General features: G+C 54.1%; 1 protein-coding gene across 10 annotated transcripts in view; it reads left to right on the plus strand.

Moving 5' to 3' along the window:
• The window catches only part of LDB3 (LIM domain binding 3), a 59,316-nt gene that overhangs the window by 24,838 nt on the left and 15,546 nt on the right, over nt 1-18,932 (plus strand). For 5 of the 10 annotated variants that reach the window (XM_043925271.1, XM_043925276.1, XM_043925270.1 and 2 more), the window contains 2 exons: nt 10,919-11,101; nt 14,321-14,463. In XM_043925271.1, the coding sequence (XP_043781206.1) occupies nt 10,919-11,101; nt 14,321-14,463 (326 nt within the window). Of the gene's footprint in view, nt 1-4,250; nt 5,023-10,918; nt 11,102-14,320; nt 14,464-18,932 lie in introns of those variants that run through there. The other 5 variants (XM_043925275.1, XM_043925278.1, XM_043925277.1 and 2 more) reach the window with 2 other exon arrangements.

Here is an 18,932-nt window from a genome sequence, read left to right on the forward strand (position 1 = left end):
GTTCACGGTGGTCCCCTGTGGGCCCTCCCCTCCCCTCCCCTCCTTTCAGAAGCATCTCTTGGGGCCTGTTCGGCCTGGTTGTCTTTCCCCACCAGGCCCTTTCCCCACCCTGGGGTCTAACTGCCCACAAGCTCCATTCAGATCCCCTCCGAAGGCAGGGTGTCTTACGAACTCTGCGGCAGGTCTTGGAGTCTCTCCCTCAGCCCTGGAGGGTTTCCTTGTGGGGAAATCTGGAAGAGAGGGGCCCAAGAAGAAACTTCAACTTGCTTCCTCCCTCAGTCAAGGACCTTGGCCCACCCTAAGAAAGCAGCCCTCCCTCCCGCCCCCACCTCCCACAGCTCTGCACCTCTGTCAGCCCCTCCCTCTGAGTCTGCAGTGCAGGTTCCGAGGCCCCCAGGAAGCCTCTGTCTGGGACTGGAAGAGCCTAAGCCTCCTGCCTTTCTCCCTTTTCCTGACTTTAATTTCTGGAAGGTTGTCCTCACAGCTACCCCACCAAATGCCCCTTCTCCCCACGGCCAAAGGAGGAAAGTAGGCTTCTTTATTATGCTGAATGGCAAGCAGCTTCTGGCCTGGAGAGTGAGAGATGGGGGTACAACAGGTGCTGTGGCTCAATTCTGTTTGTGATTAACCCCCAAGTAGTGACTTTGGCCACTGCTGGCCCCAAGCTCTACCGAGAGGCCATCTGAGCAGTAGGGAACACACTTACCCCTACCCTGAGTCCAAGCTGGTCAGAGATCTTGCTCCCTTTGGGGACTGAGCCCCACTCGCATCCGTCCCTCCTCCCAAGTTGGAATCTGTACCCCCAGACCTTGCTGATGCATCGTGTTGGCTGAGGGCAGACACGGCCTCTGTCCTTCCCCCTCCCAGTTGAGCCTGACTCACAGTGGGGGATCTGAGAGTCTCCCACAAAGGCTGCACTCCCCAGGAAGGCTTCACTGCACCTTGCTTCCAGGGAGCTCATTCCAGCATGGCCTGAGTTTGCTAAATCTGGGGCCCAGCAACCTGGGCACCGTGGCAGCCTATCTAGGCTTGTATGTCTGCTGGGATGCTTTTTCCTTTCTGTTGCTGTGTGCTGGGAAAGCTGGCAGGGATGCCAGTTGTTCTGCACCAGGCAGGGCACTGGGTGGCCTCCAGGACAGGTGTAATCTGCATGTCAGAGGACCTGCACATTTGCCCCTCACCTATCCCTTCTCCACCTTTGGGACAGCCCCCACCAAGTCCCAGGGCAGCTCAGAGCCCTACCCCGCCCTCCCCTCCTCTCCTCTTGGGCCCTGGCTCCTGGCACTGTGGCGATGTCTTTGGTATCTGGTAGCAAGTAGGGCTTCCCTGATGGCTCAGACAGTAAAGAATCTGCCTGTAATGTGGGAGACCTGGATTCAATCTCTGGTTTCGGAATATCCCCTGGAGGAAGAAATGGAAACCCATTGCCAGTATTCTTGCCTGGAGAATCCCATGAACAGAGGAGCCTGGTGGACTACAATCTATGAGATTGCAAAGAGTCAGACACGACTAAGTGACTAACACTTTGAACTTGAACTTGAGCTTTCCTTCAAGGCTCCAGGGCCCCCTTGCTGGCCTAATCTCCAGGGACTCTGTCTTTACAGGGGAAGGAGGGTGAGCCACAGAGCAGTCTGAGTATCAGCTGAGGATGTGGTTCCTCTCCCAGGAAAGGCCACCACCTTAGCAAACTGTCAAGTGGGCTTAACCAGCAGCCTCCTGCCAGCTTCCACGTGGGTACAGGTGGTAGTGTGGCTCCCAGCCTTCATCTGAAATAGCAGAGCCTATAATCCCAGAAAGGTCATCTCACCTTCCATCTGACCTCAGGAATGCATTCCAGGGCCTAGATGGCTCGGAAGGTTGATGGGGCTGGGAGTACAGGCAAGCGTAGTTTCATCCTAGGCAGGGCTTGACTCTGCCAGGCATCTGGATCCCACCGCATGGACACAACCATCCTGCAGCGCCGCAGTTAGAGCTCAGATCTCACCCCCTGACCGAGCCCCTATCTTGTGGTGTAGCTGTCTATCAGTTCAGTCTCTGTGTTTACCTGATGCTCACCTCAGTAAAGAACTCTGCATCTCTTTGTGGTCTCCATGTGTTAAGGAAAAAGTTGATTTTAGTGCTCAGTTCCCCTGGGTGTCACCTGAGCAGCCCTCATGGGTTTCCTGGGACCTCTTTCCCTTTTGCTCTCACCCACTCTGCAGTCTCTTCCCCTTTCTTCTCTTCCTCCATCTTCTTGCTCCTCTCTTTGGCTGGCTGTGAATTTCCCAACAGCTCCAAGCAGAGCAGCCTCACAAGCCTTACCACCTCTCTAGGACTGTCCCTGACCATGTCACTGAGCACTGATGATAAAGGCTTGGGCCTGGCTGGACAAACTGGCTGCGACTGTGTCCTGGGTGGGCTGTGTGTGCTGGTCGATAGTTGCTGCCCATGGTGCTGTCAGCAGGCGGGGCTGTGTGGGCCCTATCACAGGGCCTGCGCTTGTACCATCTTCACCCCCTTTTCCCCACCCTTGGAGAGGCAATAGCAAGGGACGCCTGGCACTTAGATCATGGTTCTGCCTCTGAGTTTCCATGTGACTATAGGCTATTCATGTGAGGTATTTGCGCCTTGGTTTCTTTGTGGTCTTAGGAAAGTCTGGACCAGTGGTTTTCAAATATGTGAGCAGGAGACCCCTCTTGTCAAACAGAACCTTTACGCAGGGACCCACTTGCAGGCCTTAAGGTGTAGAGGGGGAGTCTGCCAGGTAATACAGATGTGGGGAGGTGGCCAGGTGTACATGTGGGGACACAGGACTGTTATCATGCAGAAATGTAAGTCCAGCATTGCCCCATCCTTTGATTTTTAAAGACCTAAAGCCAATCTTTCTGATTTTTATATGCTGACAATTCATTTGTTAAACTATTTATTTTGATACAATTGCAGATTGGCCTGTGGTTATAAGAAATAATACCGAGAGAGCCTATGTAGCCTTTACCCACAATGGTAGCATCTTGCAAAACTAGTACCCCGCCATGGTGTTGACACCTGTACCATCCAATGCAGAATACTTCCATCCTTAGATGCCCCCATCTTGTTTTTCCAGACCACTCTCAACCTCCCTATTGCGCACACTCTGTCCTTAACCTGTGGCAACCACTAATCTGTTCTCTGTTTCTATAATTTTGTCATTTCAAGGATGTTATGTAAATGGAATCATATAGCTTGAGGCCTTATGGGATGGGCTTTTTCAGTCCTCCTAGTTCTCTGGGAACTCATCCAAGTTGTGGAGTGTACCAGTGGTTCATTCATATCTTTTTATTGCCGAGTAGTATTCTATGATCTGGATGTAGCAGTTAATTTTTTAAATGAATTTTCAACACTGTCCATGTTGAACACACTGTGTTTCTGGCTAGATGAGGCCCCTGGGCCACCAACTTGCACCTCTATTCTGGAAGATGTTAGAGGTCCCTTGGTCTGGAGGTCTACGATTTTGGCCTTTCCCAGGCACAATCTCCCCTCCATATCTATATTTCTGGCTCTTCCTCGCCTGCTTTGTCCTATGTCCTCAGCTAAGAGGGCTGTGGGCTGAGCCCCAGAGGCCTTGCTGGCAGGAAGTGGCGGGAAGTCCGGGCCCCCAGTATATGTGTGTGCCAGCAGCCTTGTGAGTATACATGTGCACGTGTGTGCCTGGCTGTGCTCAGGCCTAGCTGGGTGGGGTAGTCAGTGGTGTTTGGAGGCTTCTCTCTGGGGACAGAGAATCGTTGGCAGAGACTGGGGCAGCACAGGGAGTTGGCAGGTCTGCTCACCCAGCCTCGTCACGGGGACAGGCGTTCCTTCTTCTTGATGCCCAGCTAGGGGACAGAGACCATGCAAGGCTTGCCTGCCTATGATGTTCAGTCCCGAGAGCCCACAGCCAAAGCAGCCCTGCCCAGCCCTAACCACACGGGCCAGGGAGAACCTGGAGACCCCCCATCCACCCCTGTGCCCAGCCTGCCCTCAGGTCCTCTAGCCAGGCCCCTTCTCCATGGCTCACTCGAGTCAGGGACAGTAGTCCATCCATCCTGGTCCTTGTAACTCTGGTCTTGCCCCAAACCAGGCCTAACCACCTGGAAATTACCCCATGGGTGGCAAAGCCTCTCCAAGCTGAACCCTCCCTCCCATGCCCTCTGCCCCAGCTGTCAGACAGGGTGATGGTGGACACGTCCCCTAACCCCTTCTTTCTTCCTCTCTCTCTCTCTGTCTCTGTCTCTCTGTTTCTCTCTGTGCCACAGGGAAAGGTTTGAAACGGAACGTAACAGCCCACGTTTTGCCAAATTACGCAACTGGCACCATGGCCTTTCGGCCCAAATTCTTAATGTTAAAAGCTAAGAGGCTGTCTGGAATCCCCCCATTCCTTGCAGGCCTGACTCCTCCCGCCTTCCCCCCACACAGATCTGGCATGTGAGCCCCATGGTGATGCTTGAGAATGTATAGCTGTGCTGGGGGGCACCTTCGCTAGTCACCTGCAGCAGTTGTGCTCGCTGCCCGGCCCAGAGCTGACGGCCCAGGCCCAGCCCCACGCAGCACCCCTGCCCTTCAGTGCAACCCTCACCACCCCCCAAATAGCCCAAACCTATGCTCCCCTGCACGGGGCCTTCCTGTAGATCAGAGAGGACGTGATGGGGTTTGCTGATAGGACATCCCAGAACCAAGGGAAACAGACTGCCACTGGTCCATTCTCCCACCAACCTCAGCTCCTGGGAGAAGCAGCCCGGCCTAGTGCCATCCTGGAATGAGCAGCCCATAGATCAGGGTCCTAAGAAGAAGCCAACTCCCTGGCCCCACTTACTCCCTCGTGCCCTCTGGAGCCAGGCAGCCCAGGACAGGGCTCCCTGCAGAGGAAGAGGAGGCCCCAGGGTAGACGAGGGACAGGCCCCTCCTGGCCATGGTGAGATCGGAGCGTGTGTTCGCCTCTCTGTGCTGTGTGTGCTGGCTCCCTAGTTCTCTCTCCTGTACATATAAGCATGCTCATTCTGAAATAAAGAGGCTTTGAAATGAACCAAACCTGCCCCGGTCCTGCTGTACCTGTGTGCGTATCACCCAAGGGGGCAGGTCTGAGATGGGGAGAGGACAGGTCCCTGCAGAAGAGGGGCAGGGGCAGTGTCCACCAGGGCTGGGATTTGTTGTTCAGTGGCTCAGTGGTGTCCGACTCTTTGCAACCCCACGGATTGCAGCATACCAGGGTTCCCTGTCCTTCGCCATCTCCCAGAGTTAGCTCAAACTCATGTCCATTGAGTCGATGGTGCCATCTGACCATCTCATCCTCTGTTGTCCCCTTCTCCTCCTGCCTTCAATCTTTCCCAGCATCAGGGTCTTTTCTAATGAGTCAGCTCTTCACATCAGTATTGGCGTTTCAGCATCAGTCCTTCCAATGCAAACCACTGTTTCCCTGTCCCTATGGCCCTGCCCAGGGCTCCAGAGAGTAGGCAGAGAGGACAGTGGGTGAGAAGCTGTTCTGTGGGCTAGAGGGCAGCCTTAGCCTCCTTCAGGTAGTGTGTGTGAATGCTCCCTGCCTCCCCTCCCACACCAGCCACAACCAGCAGGCCGAGCCGACCCTCCTTCCCTATCGGAAAGCACACCACAAACCCTGGTCCCAGGAAGGCACTGTGCATGCTCAGCCCTGGCCGGGAGGGAGAGAAGTGGCTGAGGTGGACACAGCTGGACTAAGGAGTGGCTCACAGGGAAACTGCAGGGGGTCCCTCACGAGCAGGCCACGGCTCAGGAGGGAGGAGCTGGAAGGCGTGCCTGGTGGAGGCTTGCTCGCGTGGCAAGGGGGCAAGGAAGGTTCTCATTCCTGGCTTCCACACACCTATGGCCTGTCCCAGTCCTGAGCATGTAGGAAGGGCCAGTCTGGCAGGCTCGTGTCCTCCCTAGTCACCTGCCTACTCATCAGCCTCCTCCCTGACTGAGGGAGCCCCAAGCTGAGAACATGAGATCATCAACACTTGACAAATAATGACAGGTGTTGAGGCCTGTCCTTCAGGACTCCCCGCCACCCCTGGGACTGGACTGGGCCAGAGCCTTGCTCCCACTCCCACTTCCCCGGGCACAGGCTTCTTTTCTGCCTCCAGGGACCTTGGCAATCCCATCTAGAAGGGCTGGTCAGGGAGTGTGTTCTATCCTGTCTACCACCCTGAGATGCTCCCAAAAGTGCCCCCCACCCCCCCACCCCCACATACACCATCTTGTTCCAACTTGACCTCCCATCTCATCCTGCCTCTAGCAGTCTGACCCCAGGGTCAAGTCAAGGACCAGGCAAGGCAGGCTGGCCAGGGGATCAACAGGGGAAGTGGGGAGAGGTGCACTTTTGCCCGCATTTAGGCATCCTAGGGTATGCTCATATTTAGCTGACCTTTTATTAAGGACATCCAAGACCAGGGGTAGGTTGGAGGTTGAGGGCTTCCAGGCAGAAAGAGGCCCCAGGTAGTGGGTGTCCTAAGACTAGCAGAGGAACTGAGCTAATCCATCAGAGCTGGTGGCCTCCCAGTCCGCTGTTCCTATCCCCCTGGCCTGTCAGATGGAACCCTCTTGGATCCGCCTAATTGAAGTCCTGGAAGGCTATTTGCTTTCCAGCCCACCTGGTACCTCCCCAGTGACCCCAGGCCACTGCAGGCAGCTGTGGGTGGCCCCAGGCCAGGGGTCTGTGAGAGGCACTCTGAGATAAACAGGAGAGTGTCCTTATTCAGCATTCCATGTCCACGGGCATCCGTCAAGGCACTGGGTTCCTGGCCACTGTGGGTGCCCAAGGAATCAGAAAAGGCTGATGTGGTTGTGACTCACCGTGATGAAAGGCTGATTGTGTGAGGTCCATAGACAGGGATTGTTTTCCATCTGGAGTATCCAGGAAGGCTTCCTGGAAGAAGGGGTCTGTGTGTTTGATCTTTGGGAACAGACAGGAGTGGGGCATGCATAGTCACAGAAGGCTGCCTATGTTATTCTAAGCAGAGAAAGCAGAGGTGCTGATGAGAAAGAATGTCCCAGAACCTTGAGTTAATTATTTTGACTGGAATGGAAGACAGTCAGGGGATGTTATGGTTAGCAGTGGTCCGGAGCTGGAATGCCAGGCTCTGGATTTTGACTTTGTTCTGAAAGCAGTGTGGAACTAGTGAAGGTTGTGGGGCATCATTCACTCCACAGCCTGTGGGGTTGCTGTGCTCTGAGCAGTTCTGGAGGGGTGTCACTGCATAGACTACAGGGTCAACAGGCCTCCTGGAGTCGTGCCGTGGGGCAACCCTGCTGCTAAGTGACGTGATCGGGGCTGCCCTGAGCAACTGTCGTCAGGTTGCAAGGTGGAATGCTAACTAGGTGGGTGGCAGCATAAATAGTTTCAAGGCCAACCACTTGACTGGCATTCTATCATCATCAAATCAACAGAGATGTTCATATTCCATTCTTTTAGCTAATACAAATAGCATCATCACCCCAGTAAAGGCAAACACCGCCCAGCACCATCAGTCACGGCATGCCCACAGCATGCATTGCCAATAGTTCCAGCCTGAGCCCAGTGACCACAAACCCCCCCAGGCCCAGCACCACCGCCGGTACCATCCCCTTCCTTTCCATACATAGTGTCGTTGTCACCAGTAGGAGCAACAACCAAAGGCCACTTCAACAGAGCAGGGCACAGGGTTGGCACACTGCAGCCTGATGCCAACGGGGTGGAAGGGAGAGAGGGACTGAAAGGGGGACTGTAGCCAGGCTGTGTTTCTCCTCTGGCAGCACCCTTCCCACGCAGCCCCTGGCCAGTTGATATAGTTGGGTTGGCTAGGTTTTTGCTTAGATATTTAAGGTGAATTATGAACCAGGCCAGAGTCCTTGACCAGGCTGGGGTGATCTAACAGGCACTGTCTTTAGGACTGAAGCCAGGGTCTAGTAAGTGCTTTGCAGTGCTTGATTTCTGAGGCCCCCCTCCTCAGGGAATTTCAGGCATGAACTGACCTGGACAAGAACCCAAGATCCTTCTGGATTGTCTTCAGTGCTGCTCCTACCTTCCCTAGGCCCCGGCTGCTTGGTGTCTCTAGCCAGTAACCCAAAATAGGAGGCTACCCAGTCACAACCCTGAGCAGCAGCCTCATAGCGTGCCCTTTGTCCTGCCCTGTGGTAGATGATGGGTTTTCCCAGGGCCATATCCACCCCAACTTCACCCCCCAAGAAGCCAGGATTCATGTGGAGCTATGCCTGGGGAGAGCAACAGGTAAGCTGGTCTGACAGGGGATTGGACTACAGGAGACAGGTAAAGCCAGTTTCCTATTTGTCCTGCAGAGAATATGCTCCCAGCCTGGGTATTTTTATCACTGTTGTCTGCAGTTCCCAGAAGTCCCCGGGAAGCAGGTGGCAGGGTTAGGGAGAAACAGCTAAAGGAAATGGGGTGTCCTTTGTCAGACAGGCCTTCCCAAACATGTCCACGCCATGGGGGTCTGAGCAGCCAGCTCAGTGGTGGTGTCAGGGCCTGCAGCTGCTTCTCGGAGGCAGCCACTTCATAGGCATGGCTTCCAGAAGCCACGTTCTTTCATGAGGTGGGTGTTGAGTGGCCTCATGGTGGGCCAGGACTGGGCACCACCATGAGCCTGAGAGCTAGGGGTGCCCATGGCTGCCTCTCTGAACCACTAAGCTGTGAAAGGGCTGGGCAGGGCATGGCCGCTGCCCTTGTCCACTCTAGATGCTTCCTGTGTGGTCACGGAGAAAAATGGTGCTCCCATGCATGTGACAGTCAACTTGCAGCCTCACCTCTTCTCCAGCCCCTTCTTCCTTGACCCTCTTGTGCTGTTTCATACCTTTCTCTACCATATGCCTCCCTGGATGGAGGAGAGCACGTTGTGATGCTTCGGTAAACAGCTCACGGCCCCCTGGCACTCCTGTCTGGGACAGACCTGTGTAGCACCTTGTTACTCACAGTGTGGTCCACAGACCAGCAGCATCAGCATCCCCTGGGAGCTTGTTAGCAATGTAGACTCTCAGCCCTGCTACCCACTTTCTGAGCCAGAAACTGCATTTTTAACAAGATTTCCAGGCCACTGTGCCCGCATATTCAAGTCTGAGAAATGATGTAGTGGTTAGGGATCACATCCGTCTCTGGCACTTGGTGACAGAGTGATGTTTCAGTGGAGATACAGTCTTTCTGGACCTCAAGTTCCCCATCTGTAAAATGAGGATCTTGATACCAGTTGCCCAGCCAGGTTGAAAGGATCAAATGGAGTGACGGGGTATGCTTATATATAGCTGTTTAGTGCAAGGCCTGGCATATGATAAGCACTTATAGAGGGAAAAGGATTATTCTAATTATTTCAAGTAAGAATAGTGCCTTTTGCTGGGGAAAGATTCTACTTGACTGCAGGAAGAAGGTTCTTTCTTCCTGTTTGAGGGGCCACTTATACTGGGTAAGGCTTCAAATCTATCACCTAAGTCAGATCCTGCTGTCACTACCAAGTTCTAGGAGCTCCAGCAATTGAATTCTCTGCCTCCATTTCTTCACCTATTAAAAAGAATCTGTAATACCCACATCAGAGGGCTTTTGTGAGGATTTAAGACAGGCCTGGCACCTAGTGGGAGGTCAATAATTGAATGTCATCGCGTGAGGAAAATCGTTCCCACCCATAGGATTTGCAATATCCTGGGTGACAGAGGATGAGATGGTTGAATGGCATCCCTGATTCCATGGACATGAACTTGGGCAAACTCCAGGAGATGGTGAGGGACAAGGAAGCCTGGCGTGCTGCAGTCCATGCGGTCGTGAAGAGCCGGACATGACTTGGCAACTGAACAACAAGTTGCCATCGTAGAAAGTACAGATCTTAGTCCAGTAACCCAAGTGAGCAAAGAATGTACATTTCTTTGCTTTCCTATAATTTAATTTTTATTCTCAGCCTCATTTCACAGGGGGCAGAAATCTAATCCCATTGACTCAGGCTCTGATGCTTCTCTTTTGTCTGGGGTGGTTTTGGGGAAGAGGTGCTTGCAGAATGCCAAGGCAGGTGGGATGGGGAGTCTGGGCACCTGGTTCTTGATCACGATCTAGGCATCTGCTGGGATATCCCCCTCCCATCTGGTCACAGTGGTCCGTAGTGGCAGAGCAGTCACCTCTCATGGTCTCATTACAGGGACTTTCACATGTGCAGGCACTCAGGGCCACGTCCATATCACTCTTAGGGGTGTAGGAAACTGTCTATAGCCCCCAGGCCACAAGATGGCCTGCAGATCTTTGGGCTGCCTCAGGCCTGCCTGTCCCTTCACCAGGGGCCTGAGTACAGGCGACCCTGTGGTGCTGCCCCTTCCGCAGGGTTTGCCCAGAAAACAGGCACAGCTACCTTTATTCTTGAGTCCCTCACTCCACGTTGCCCCCTTTCTTGTTCAGATGACCTTGGTCTGCCTGGCATGGTAGCTTTTACCCATCTTCCAAATGTACCATCAGTGCTCCGAGTCCTTCGCAGCCTAAAGCCCAAGTTCTCACAACTTCAGAACTTAAGCCCTTGACCACAAAATACCTTGCCTCTGTTTTCTTCCTTGTATAATCCCTTCGCAAAGGCAATGCTTATCTCTGACTGAACAGGGAACAGTGAAAGGAGGAGGAAAACAGGATGGGGGAGAAAACTTGGTTGATAATTTAGACTACTTTTTGACCACACTGTTTTTATAATACATGTTGAGAAAGGGGAATCATGTAGGGGAATCTCAGTAGGCTTGAGAATATTTTTGAAGTTCCTGTGATCCGCCCTGTGGTCTGATCCCTTCCTTCTGGGAGCCCTGGGTTGTGGGGGTGCTCGTTCGCTCAGCCTTCTGGAAGATCCGGCTCTGTTCACAGTAAGGCTGGTGACTTCTGCCCAGCCTGCCTCTGCTGCGGCCACCGCCCCCACCCTGCAGAGTGGCGCCCTTGACCTGTTGTCTTTCTCGGTCGCCTCATCAGCACCCCTATTGAGCATGCTCCAGTGTGCACCAGCCAGGCCGCCACCCCACTGCTGCCCGCTTCTGCCCAGTCGCCTGCTGCTGCCTCTCCCAGCACAGCCTCGCCACCCCCGGCCACAGCCGCTGCCCACGCTGCCACCGCCTCTGCCACAGCCCCTGCCTCAAGCCCTGCGGACAGTCCAAGGTAACTGGCCCACAGGTGCCGGCTATGCCCGTGGGGAAGGGAGGCAGGAAAGGCCTCCCCTGGGTCCGCCTGTCGGCAGCTGTGTTGGGCCCTCGGAAAGGCCCGTCCAAAGTGGTTAGGACCCTTGGATCCTGGGCTGAAGGGGATGCTGGAGGCGCATTTCAGGGAGATGCACTGTGTGTGTGGCCAAGGACAGAGGCTGGACGTGTCACCCTGCCCCAGGGGCACATGCTCTAGGGAAAGAGGTAAAAGTCTCTCTCTCTCTCACTCACACACACACGTAAGGTTAAATAACAGAGAGAGACTGTGTGGAAAGTCCATGTTCCTGGAATTGGGATTACAGAGAAAGAAAGGAAATCAAGGAAGCCTCCGTGGAGGAGGGAGCGTTGACCTGAGCACTGAAGGTGGGTCAGACTATTTACAAACTACCTCGCCCTTGTCCCTTACCCTCTGTTCTCTTGATGGAGAAGCACCCTAGCTCCAGAGACACCTGGTGCAGTGGGACTCACATCTCTGCTCTACCACTTACTGTCTGTAACTTTCTGAAAGTGACTCAACTCTGCAGAACCTTAGGTTCCTCATCTCCTAAGGCATTAATGCACAATGCATTAATGCATAATGCCCATAATTTTATAGGGTCAGGATAGAAAAAGTGTACATAAAACACCCAGCACATAAAATGCTCTCAAGTATTGCAAGTTACTGCATTCCTGTCTGCCCTCATGGATACTCAGCAAAGGCAGGGGAAGGGAGGTGTTGAAAAGGATGAGGGGAGGTTTCAGGAGGCAGAGGGGGAAGGCTGGACAGGTCATTCTGGAGCGGCCAGGCAGTGTAACAGGCCGGGCAGGCCCAGCTCTTTCTGGGCTGTGTGGAGCTGCCAAGTTGGTGTTTGGGGTCAGAGCCAACTTTCCCACACTCCCCTCCGAGGGTTTTGCTGAAAAGGACACCTTTTCAGCAGATCAGGGTGCATGGTTCCCTGTTGCAGCCTGAAGCCAGGATGAAGGATGGGCAGAATGGCCTGTGTGCCCAGCTTCTGCCACCTGGCTTCACAGTGACCCAGGTAATGCTGAGCCCAGCCTTTCCCCAACCCAACTCAAGTATCAAGGGTGAGCCTAGCCCAGGCTTCCAGGGTCCTCATATCCCAGCGTCCTGGGGGCACTTAGCAAGCTGCTTCCCTTCTGCACGCCAGAGTCTCTTTAAGTAACAGCCTTGCTCCCTACACAAAGAATAAACTTTGAGGGGGATAAGACAGGTCCCTACTATCTAGTGAGAAGATGCCACCCCAGTTTGAGGGGAAGACTTTAGATGCCTGAGTCCCATGGACAGTCTAGCCCCAGCCCTGCTCAAAGGCAGGCTCCAGCACCATGTTCCAGGCCTCCTTGTCTGGGGGGCCTCGGGACCCCCTCAACAGAGCAAACCCTCCCTCCACTTTGCCTTACAAAGAGATGTGAAGCCTGGGTGGAGAGTGGAGAAAGCCATGGAGGGCTGCCAGCATCAGGCTAGAGCAGAGGGGGGCAGGGAACCTCATTCTGGCCCCAGCTATCTGCCCTCCTTGTTACATGGGCTGGAGTGGTGCTAGAGGGAGCCAGTGGGAGACAAATGGACACCCAACATAGCCTCAGAATTCTTGCTGGATATCTTAAGCCTCTGCTTGCTCCCCCAGCACCAATCTCGGACAGATTACCTGTGGCTCCTGGGGTGCTAGGAAAGCATCCTCCACTGGTGGGAGAGTCTGACTAAGACCAGCTGACCCTTGGTCGTCTTCTACCACAGTGGAAGCTGGGCACCATTTGGACATGGCGTTTTCCTCTTCCACTGAGGCTCCTACTCCATGGGTCTTAACAGGGATATATCAGAGAAGGGCAGGCCCAGAGAGGGGAGACAGTGTTCTCACTCAACCAGAAATACAACAACTTGGCAGGACAAGCCCCCAGGACCAGCACATTGGCTCTCTGAGACGCATTCTAACTAATTGTCTGGGGCAGCACCCGGACCCTTCTGGATCCATTCAGGAGCTTGGTGGTAAATTCTAAGCTCAGGGCAACCCCCTCACAGAGCCCCAGAGAGGATGGTACTCCCTTATCCTATGACCCCAGCAGAGATGGGCAGGCCCTGGGCCCATAAGGGGGAAGGAAGACAGGAAGCAGGACGCAGTATATTTCCAGGGGCTCATTTCTCCACACCCCTGTCAATGTCCCATTTTCCCTGGGTGTGGGTCATGTCATCCCCATTAGTGCATGAAAGATGCAGAGATTTTCTGCATCTTTCAGACATGTTTTGTAAGGTGTTTGTTAAGTTTTGGGGTTTTTTTTCTGCCCCACCCCCCCTTTTTTTTTCTTTTTCTTTTCTGTTAAGTTTTAAAATGAAGAAAAGATGAGGGATTTCACAGGCAAATGGAACTGGGAAACATTGAATCAGACAACATTGAACAGGCTGCTTAGCTGCAGGAGCTCTTGGAGTCTTTAGTTCTCTAAGAGGAGAGGCCAAGCACAGCATCTCCTGAGGAGATACATTACTTTTTTCCATCTCTTTGGTCCCAGGGTCCCTGGGTCATAAGTGGGAAAAGGCCTGCTTTGGGCCTCTTGGCAGCTAACGCAGTGGGAGGAGGGCAACAGGAATTCTATACAGAAGAGCCTCTGTGTATGTTGGGGGTTGGGGTGTTCTCCGGACCTCTCCTCCCTGGAGCATTCCTACCCAGAAACCTGAGATTTTGCTGCTCCCTCCACAACAATAGAAAGGGGGAGGGGGAGGAAGCCAGGTGGTCTGAGGCTGTGAGGTGCCCCAAAAGGTTGGGAAGTAGCTTTGACTGTCTCCATCTTTCCTCTTTCCTGCCTCTACCTCCTTCCCCGTCCCATCTTCCCACCCCCATCCCTCCGTCCCTCCACAGGGGGTGACGGGTTTCCCATCATCCTCTTGTCTGACTGGTACCTTTCCTCCCTCTGCTAAGGTGGTAGCACCAGCAACGGGCTGTAATTTTCAGTGTCTCTGCTGCTCTCACCAGACTCACCAAGACTTAGCACCCAAAGAGCAGCTTTCTCCCTCTAAGACCTCCTGGTCTTTTCTTCACAGCCTCCGGCAGCTCCCCAGGCACATCTTTGTCAGGTTTCCTCCTTACAGAGCCTCTTTAAAGATCAGGGAGCCAGCCTGCCATGCCTGTAGGCTCCAGGGCCTGGGAGGGGTTGTCCTTCTGGCTGCTAACTCTTCCCCACTTGGTTCCAGGCCCCAGGCCTCTGCCTACAGTCCTGCTGTGGCCACCTCTCCAGCACCTGCTGCCCATACATACAGCGAGGCCCCAGCTGCCCCTGCACCCAAGCCCCGGGTTGTCACCACTGCCAGCATCCGGCCTTCTGTCTACCAGCCAGGTGAGAGGCAGATTGGGAAGGGAGGCTGTCTAGCCTGGGCATGGGCTCCAGGGGTCAGCTCTAAAGCCACATCCCCCAGAAGGATGGTGTTTAATGACATTCATCCTTCCTTCTTCCAATTATGGGCCAGAATCCTACGGAAATTGTCTCTGGCACTGCAGAGACAGATGGGCAATGTCAGGCAGTGATGGAGCCTCCTAGATCTCAAGACATTTCCTGCCTGGAGAGTTGCAGGCTCCAAGTGAGCAAGAGAGGGTTTAGGGGGGAGGATCTTGTTCCTCCAGGAGTCTGGGTCTGATTCAAGCCAGGGGATGCGGAGCTATAACAAAAATACCACGGGCTTTGGACAGACCTACTGCATAATGTGATGCTGGGCAAGCTGCTCACCTGTCTGGTCTTTGGTTTCTTCAGCTGGGACAGGCTAACTAGAGGCATGGAAAGCACATGTGACGGGCGGGAGAGGGGGCCCACACGGGGTCTGCCAATGGCTGGCTTCACTGGTTGTCTCTTCTATTGCTTTGGTCCCCATTCTCATCACTGCAGAGCCAAGGGCTCAGCCTATGTCCTCCCTTTTCCTAGGCAAAGTTGGCCTGCTCCCCAGAGCTCCAGGGCAGTTCTCAGGCTGGCTTAGGTATCTCCACCGGCATGCCCCTCCGGCATGCTCAGTGAACTTAAGGGAAGATGAGACAGGGAGTGAGACAGGAGCCTTGTTTGGGGCGTTAACCTGATGTGTAGGGCAGAGGAGCCATGAACAGCCATCTGTTTCATAAAACATACTCTGACAGCAGGGTCGAGTGTGGGTGGTAGAAGTGGCTTTAGCATCAGACTCCGTTGCCAGGTCCTGCTCGGCTATCCAAGGTAAAGTACTTCATCTCCCAGACCTGTATTTCCTCTTTTAAAAAACAGGCATGTTATGTACACCTGATGCTCTGGGGATGGGAATGAAGCCCCCAGGACAGTGCTTGGTACACAGGAGGTGCCCTGCGCTGTCTCTTGAGAAGGGAGAACACAAGAGTTCTGAGGTTAAAAGTCCACACTATTAGGGAGCAATTTGCAGCCGGCTGTGAGGGTAAAAAATCTCGGATGGCGCTGGAGGAAGTAGTTGCTTTGCAGCGATGGGGAGCACAGGAGGGAGGGTGATAAGGAGTTTGGAGGAGCAGCTGCGAAAGGAGGTGAGGCTCTATCGGGGCGCAGGGTGGCTATTTCCGCCCTGGCCGGGGCTGCCCTCCCAGGTGGGTCCTTAAGGGCATCTTCCGGGGCGGGCCCTGGGCTTCGGCGCCCCCGCCCGGGCCGCCGGCTCTCTTCTGCAGGCCCGCCAGGGGGCGGCACGGCTCCAGTGGCGCGCGCCGCCTGGCTCGTCGGGTGCCCCCCTCCTCCTTCCGGGACTGGAGCCCGGGCGGGCGAGACGTGCCGGAGCCCCGGAGCTGCGGGCCTCTGCCGCGTTCCCAGGCCGAGCAGACGTTAACTCATTCCTGCCCGGGGGGGAAGGAAGCAGCCAGGCGGGCTCGCGCCGGAGCCGGCCTGCCTCCGCCCCTTCTTCTGAGGGTGGAGTCCCCAGGAGGCTGGCAGGCGGCCCGGGGAGGTACGGGGAAACATGGGCCCGGGGCCTCTCCCCATCTCGTCTCTGCCGACCCCGGTCCCGGGGAGGGCGGAGAGCCTGTGGGCAGCCCAAGCCGCAGCTCCTTCCTCACGAAGGCTCCTCCGGGCCGACCGTGGCGTTCGCGACCCGGATCCTATCGCCGGCGCGGAGACTGGGCGGCCGCTCCCTGGAGCACCTGGGGCCCGGGAGGGGACCAAGGGCGGAGGGGCCCCTACACGGGCCGGGGGAAGCCACGTCGGCCCGCGGGCCGGGTGGGGGCCAGGCGCTCGGGGGAGCCGGGCCGACCTGGAGTGAGTCAGAAATCACCTTGTTTAATTACACATTCCCGAGCCGCCGAGTGCGATAGGAGCCTTTTGAACTTGCCAATTAGAGATGAAATATCACCTTCTAATTTGGACGGGCTTCATTCCATCAAGCAGAAATAGCAACAGCCTCGGGCTCGGAGATGGGATATCAAGTCTCTCTCCTGGCACGTTGGGGATGGCGGGGGCAGCCAGGCTGAAGGGCGCAGAGGGAAGAGAACTGTGAAGAAGCGGCTCCCTGCGCCCCGATCTTCACCGGGTTCCTGATGGCGGAGGGAAGCTGATGGCCTGCGCCGGGAAGGAGGGAAGGGCCTTAGCTCGTAGCGGGGTGGGGGGTGTCGGGGGACTCTTGGGCAAGGAATCAGCCCACTATGCCCAGATGCCAGCGTGCCTCTGACCTGCTGAGACCTTCGTGTTCTTGGGGTTTAGAAAAAGGGAGTGAATCATGGAACTGGAAGGCCTTCCAGATGAGGGAAGAGAAAGACCGCCTGGCAGAGGCAATAGGGTTAGTATTGCTAGAGAGAAGTTGGAAAAGTGGGCTAGGGCCAGATTTGGAAGGGGCGTGCTAAAGCCTGTTTTTCTGCCTGGGGAGTGGTTAAGCAGGGATCTGGGGTTGAGTCCTGCAGCCTGAGCGCCAGTTTCAGCGCGGTGTTGCATAAGCTCTCCAAGCCTCAATTCCTCTTCTGTAAAACGGACTAGAGACTATTATCTGCCTCATTGGATTGCAGCAAGTATTACATAAAATAATGCACATAAAGGCCCTGGCATGTGAAAATAGGCAGTACTTGGTAACTGTTGTCCAGATTAGGATGGCACTATCTGGTAACAATAAGTTTTCTAGTAGCTACATTTTTTAAAAAAGTATATATTCAATTAAAAATAAATTTACAAGAAGTATATGGAAGCAGGTGAAATTAATTTTAATATATTTTATTTAACTCAGTATATTCAAAGTATCACTTTAATCAGTATAATCAATCAATATAAAATTATTAGTGAGATATTCTACCTTCTTGTACTAAGTCTTTAAAAATTGGTGTGTATTTTATATTTATAGTATAGTTTGGACTAGCTGCATATCAAGTGCTAATGGCCACATTAGGACTATGTACTAGATAACACAGTATTAGGATTAGGTCACATCTCCCATCCTCTAAATCCTACAGTCTGCCTGGGCTGGGGTCCTTCAGGTGACGTCACGATCAAGCTGTGAGCTGAGCTGCCAGTTCATCTGGACCATGAGACCCAGGAGTCACTCACCTCACCATCCTCACCAACATGTAGTGACATATACACAATGCCAGGTACTAGGCTAAGCCTTTATGGTTCTTATTTCCCTTAATCCTCCTAATAAGGTACTAAGAATTATTATTGCCATTTTTAGATGAGGAAATTCAGGCCTAGAGATGTTAAGGAGCTTGCCCAAGGACACACAGCCAGGATGTAGTAGAGTGAGGCCCTGAACCCAGGGCTCTTGATGACTGTGCTACATTGCCAGACCATGGGGTCTCCTCCAGGTTGATAGGTACTCCTAAGAACATGGTACAAATCTTCTGGAAATCAGACTTGTGTTTTTTTACAGAGGCAGCTTTGGGTGATAGAAAGAATGGTTTTGGAGACTCACTGTACCGCTTACTAGCTCTGTCTGAGCCTCAGTCACCTCAACTGTAAAGAGGACTACCCAGTTCACTTGTTAGGTGCCTAGCCTATCCTCTTAGTAAGTGGGAAGAAGATTCCTTATGGAGAAAGTTTTACCTTTGGAAGCCAGCCTCACTCCCAGGATGGCTCTAGGGCAGGGCTGTGGAGGGTTTTATCCCTTCTGCTTTCAATAACATAGGCCTGGTCCCTATCCATTCCCAGCAATAGGGTTTCCATGTCACCCAGCTCTGAAGGGCCAATCATCTGGGAGCAGAAGGTACAGGGTTGAAGCAGCAGGTTAATCCAGGGGAGGCCAGGCCAGGAACTTTAGCTCTGAGAATGACCTTCCTTTCCAGGCTGGAGCCTGCTGAGGGCTGCCTTTGCACCTTTCAGCATAAGCCACTCACCAGGCCTGATGCAGGGATGGGGAGGGAGGCTGCCCTGACACACTTCCTGGGTAGAAGGAATAAAGCCTCTTTCCAGAGGAGCAAACTGTGAGCTGAGGTGAGGCATCTGGAACCTCCCTGCCTAGGAGTGAAGGCTGGCTAAACCAGGTGTGCCAGGCGCAGCTGGGTCTGCCCCTGCTAGCTTCACAGTGAGAGGCAGAACTTAGAAACCTGGGTTTTGAGGCCCAGACCTTGGAGGTCTTTGGGTGAGCAGCTGCTTTGCTCCTTTGTGTTGCTACCCTAAAAGGGTTTTCAGCTCTCAGTGAGCTAGAGGAGGGGGTTCCAGAAGCAGGGCAGGGAATTTTCCTTCTGCACTGGAAGGTAACCTCTAACAGACACTCAGACACACTCTCAGTTTCCATCAAAGTGGGGCGGGGGAGCTTGGGTCCCCCAGAGGCAACCACAGGCTGAAGAAGCGGCTAGACCTGGGCCGTGTAACTTCAGCATCTCTGTCTAGCCTTCCTCTGAATGATGTCTTCAAGA

The sequence above is a fragment of the Cervus elaphus genome, chromosome 15 (assembly GCF_910594005.1).
Source record: "Cervus elaphus chromosome 15, mCerEla1.1, whole genome shotgun sequence".
NCBI classification, from domain to species: Eukaryota; Metazoa; Chordata; class Mammalia; order Artiodactyla; family Cervidae; genus Cervus; species Cervus elaphus.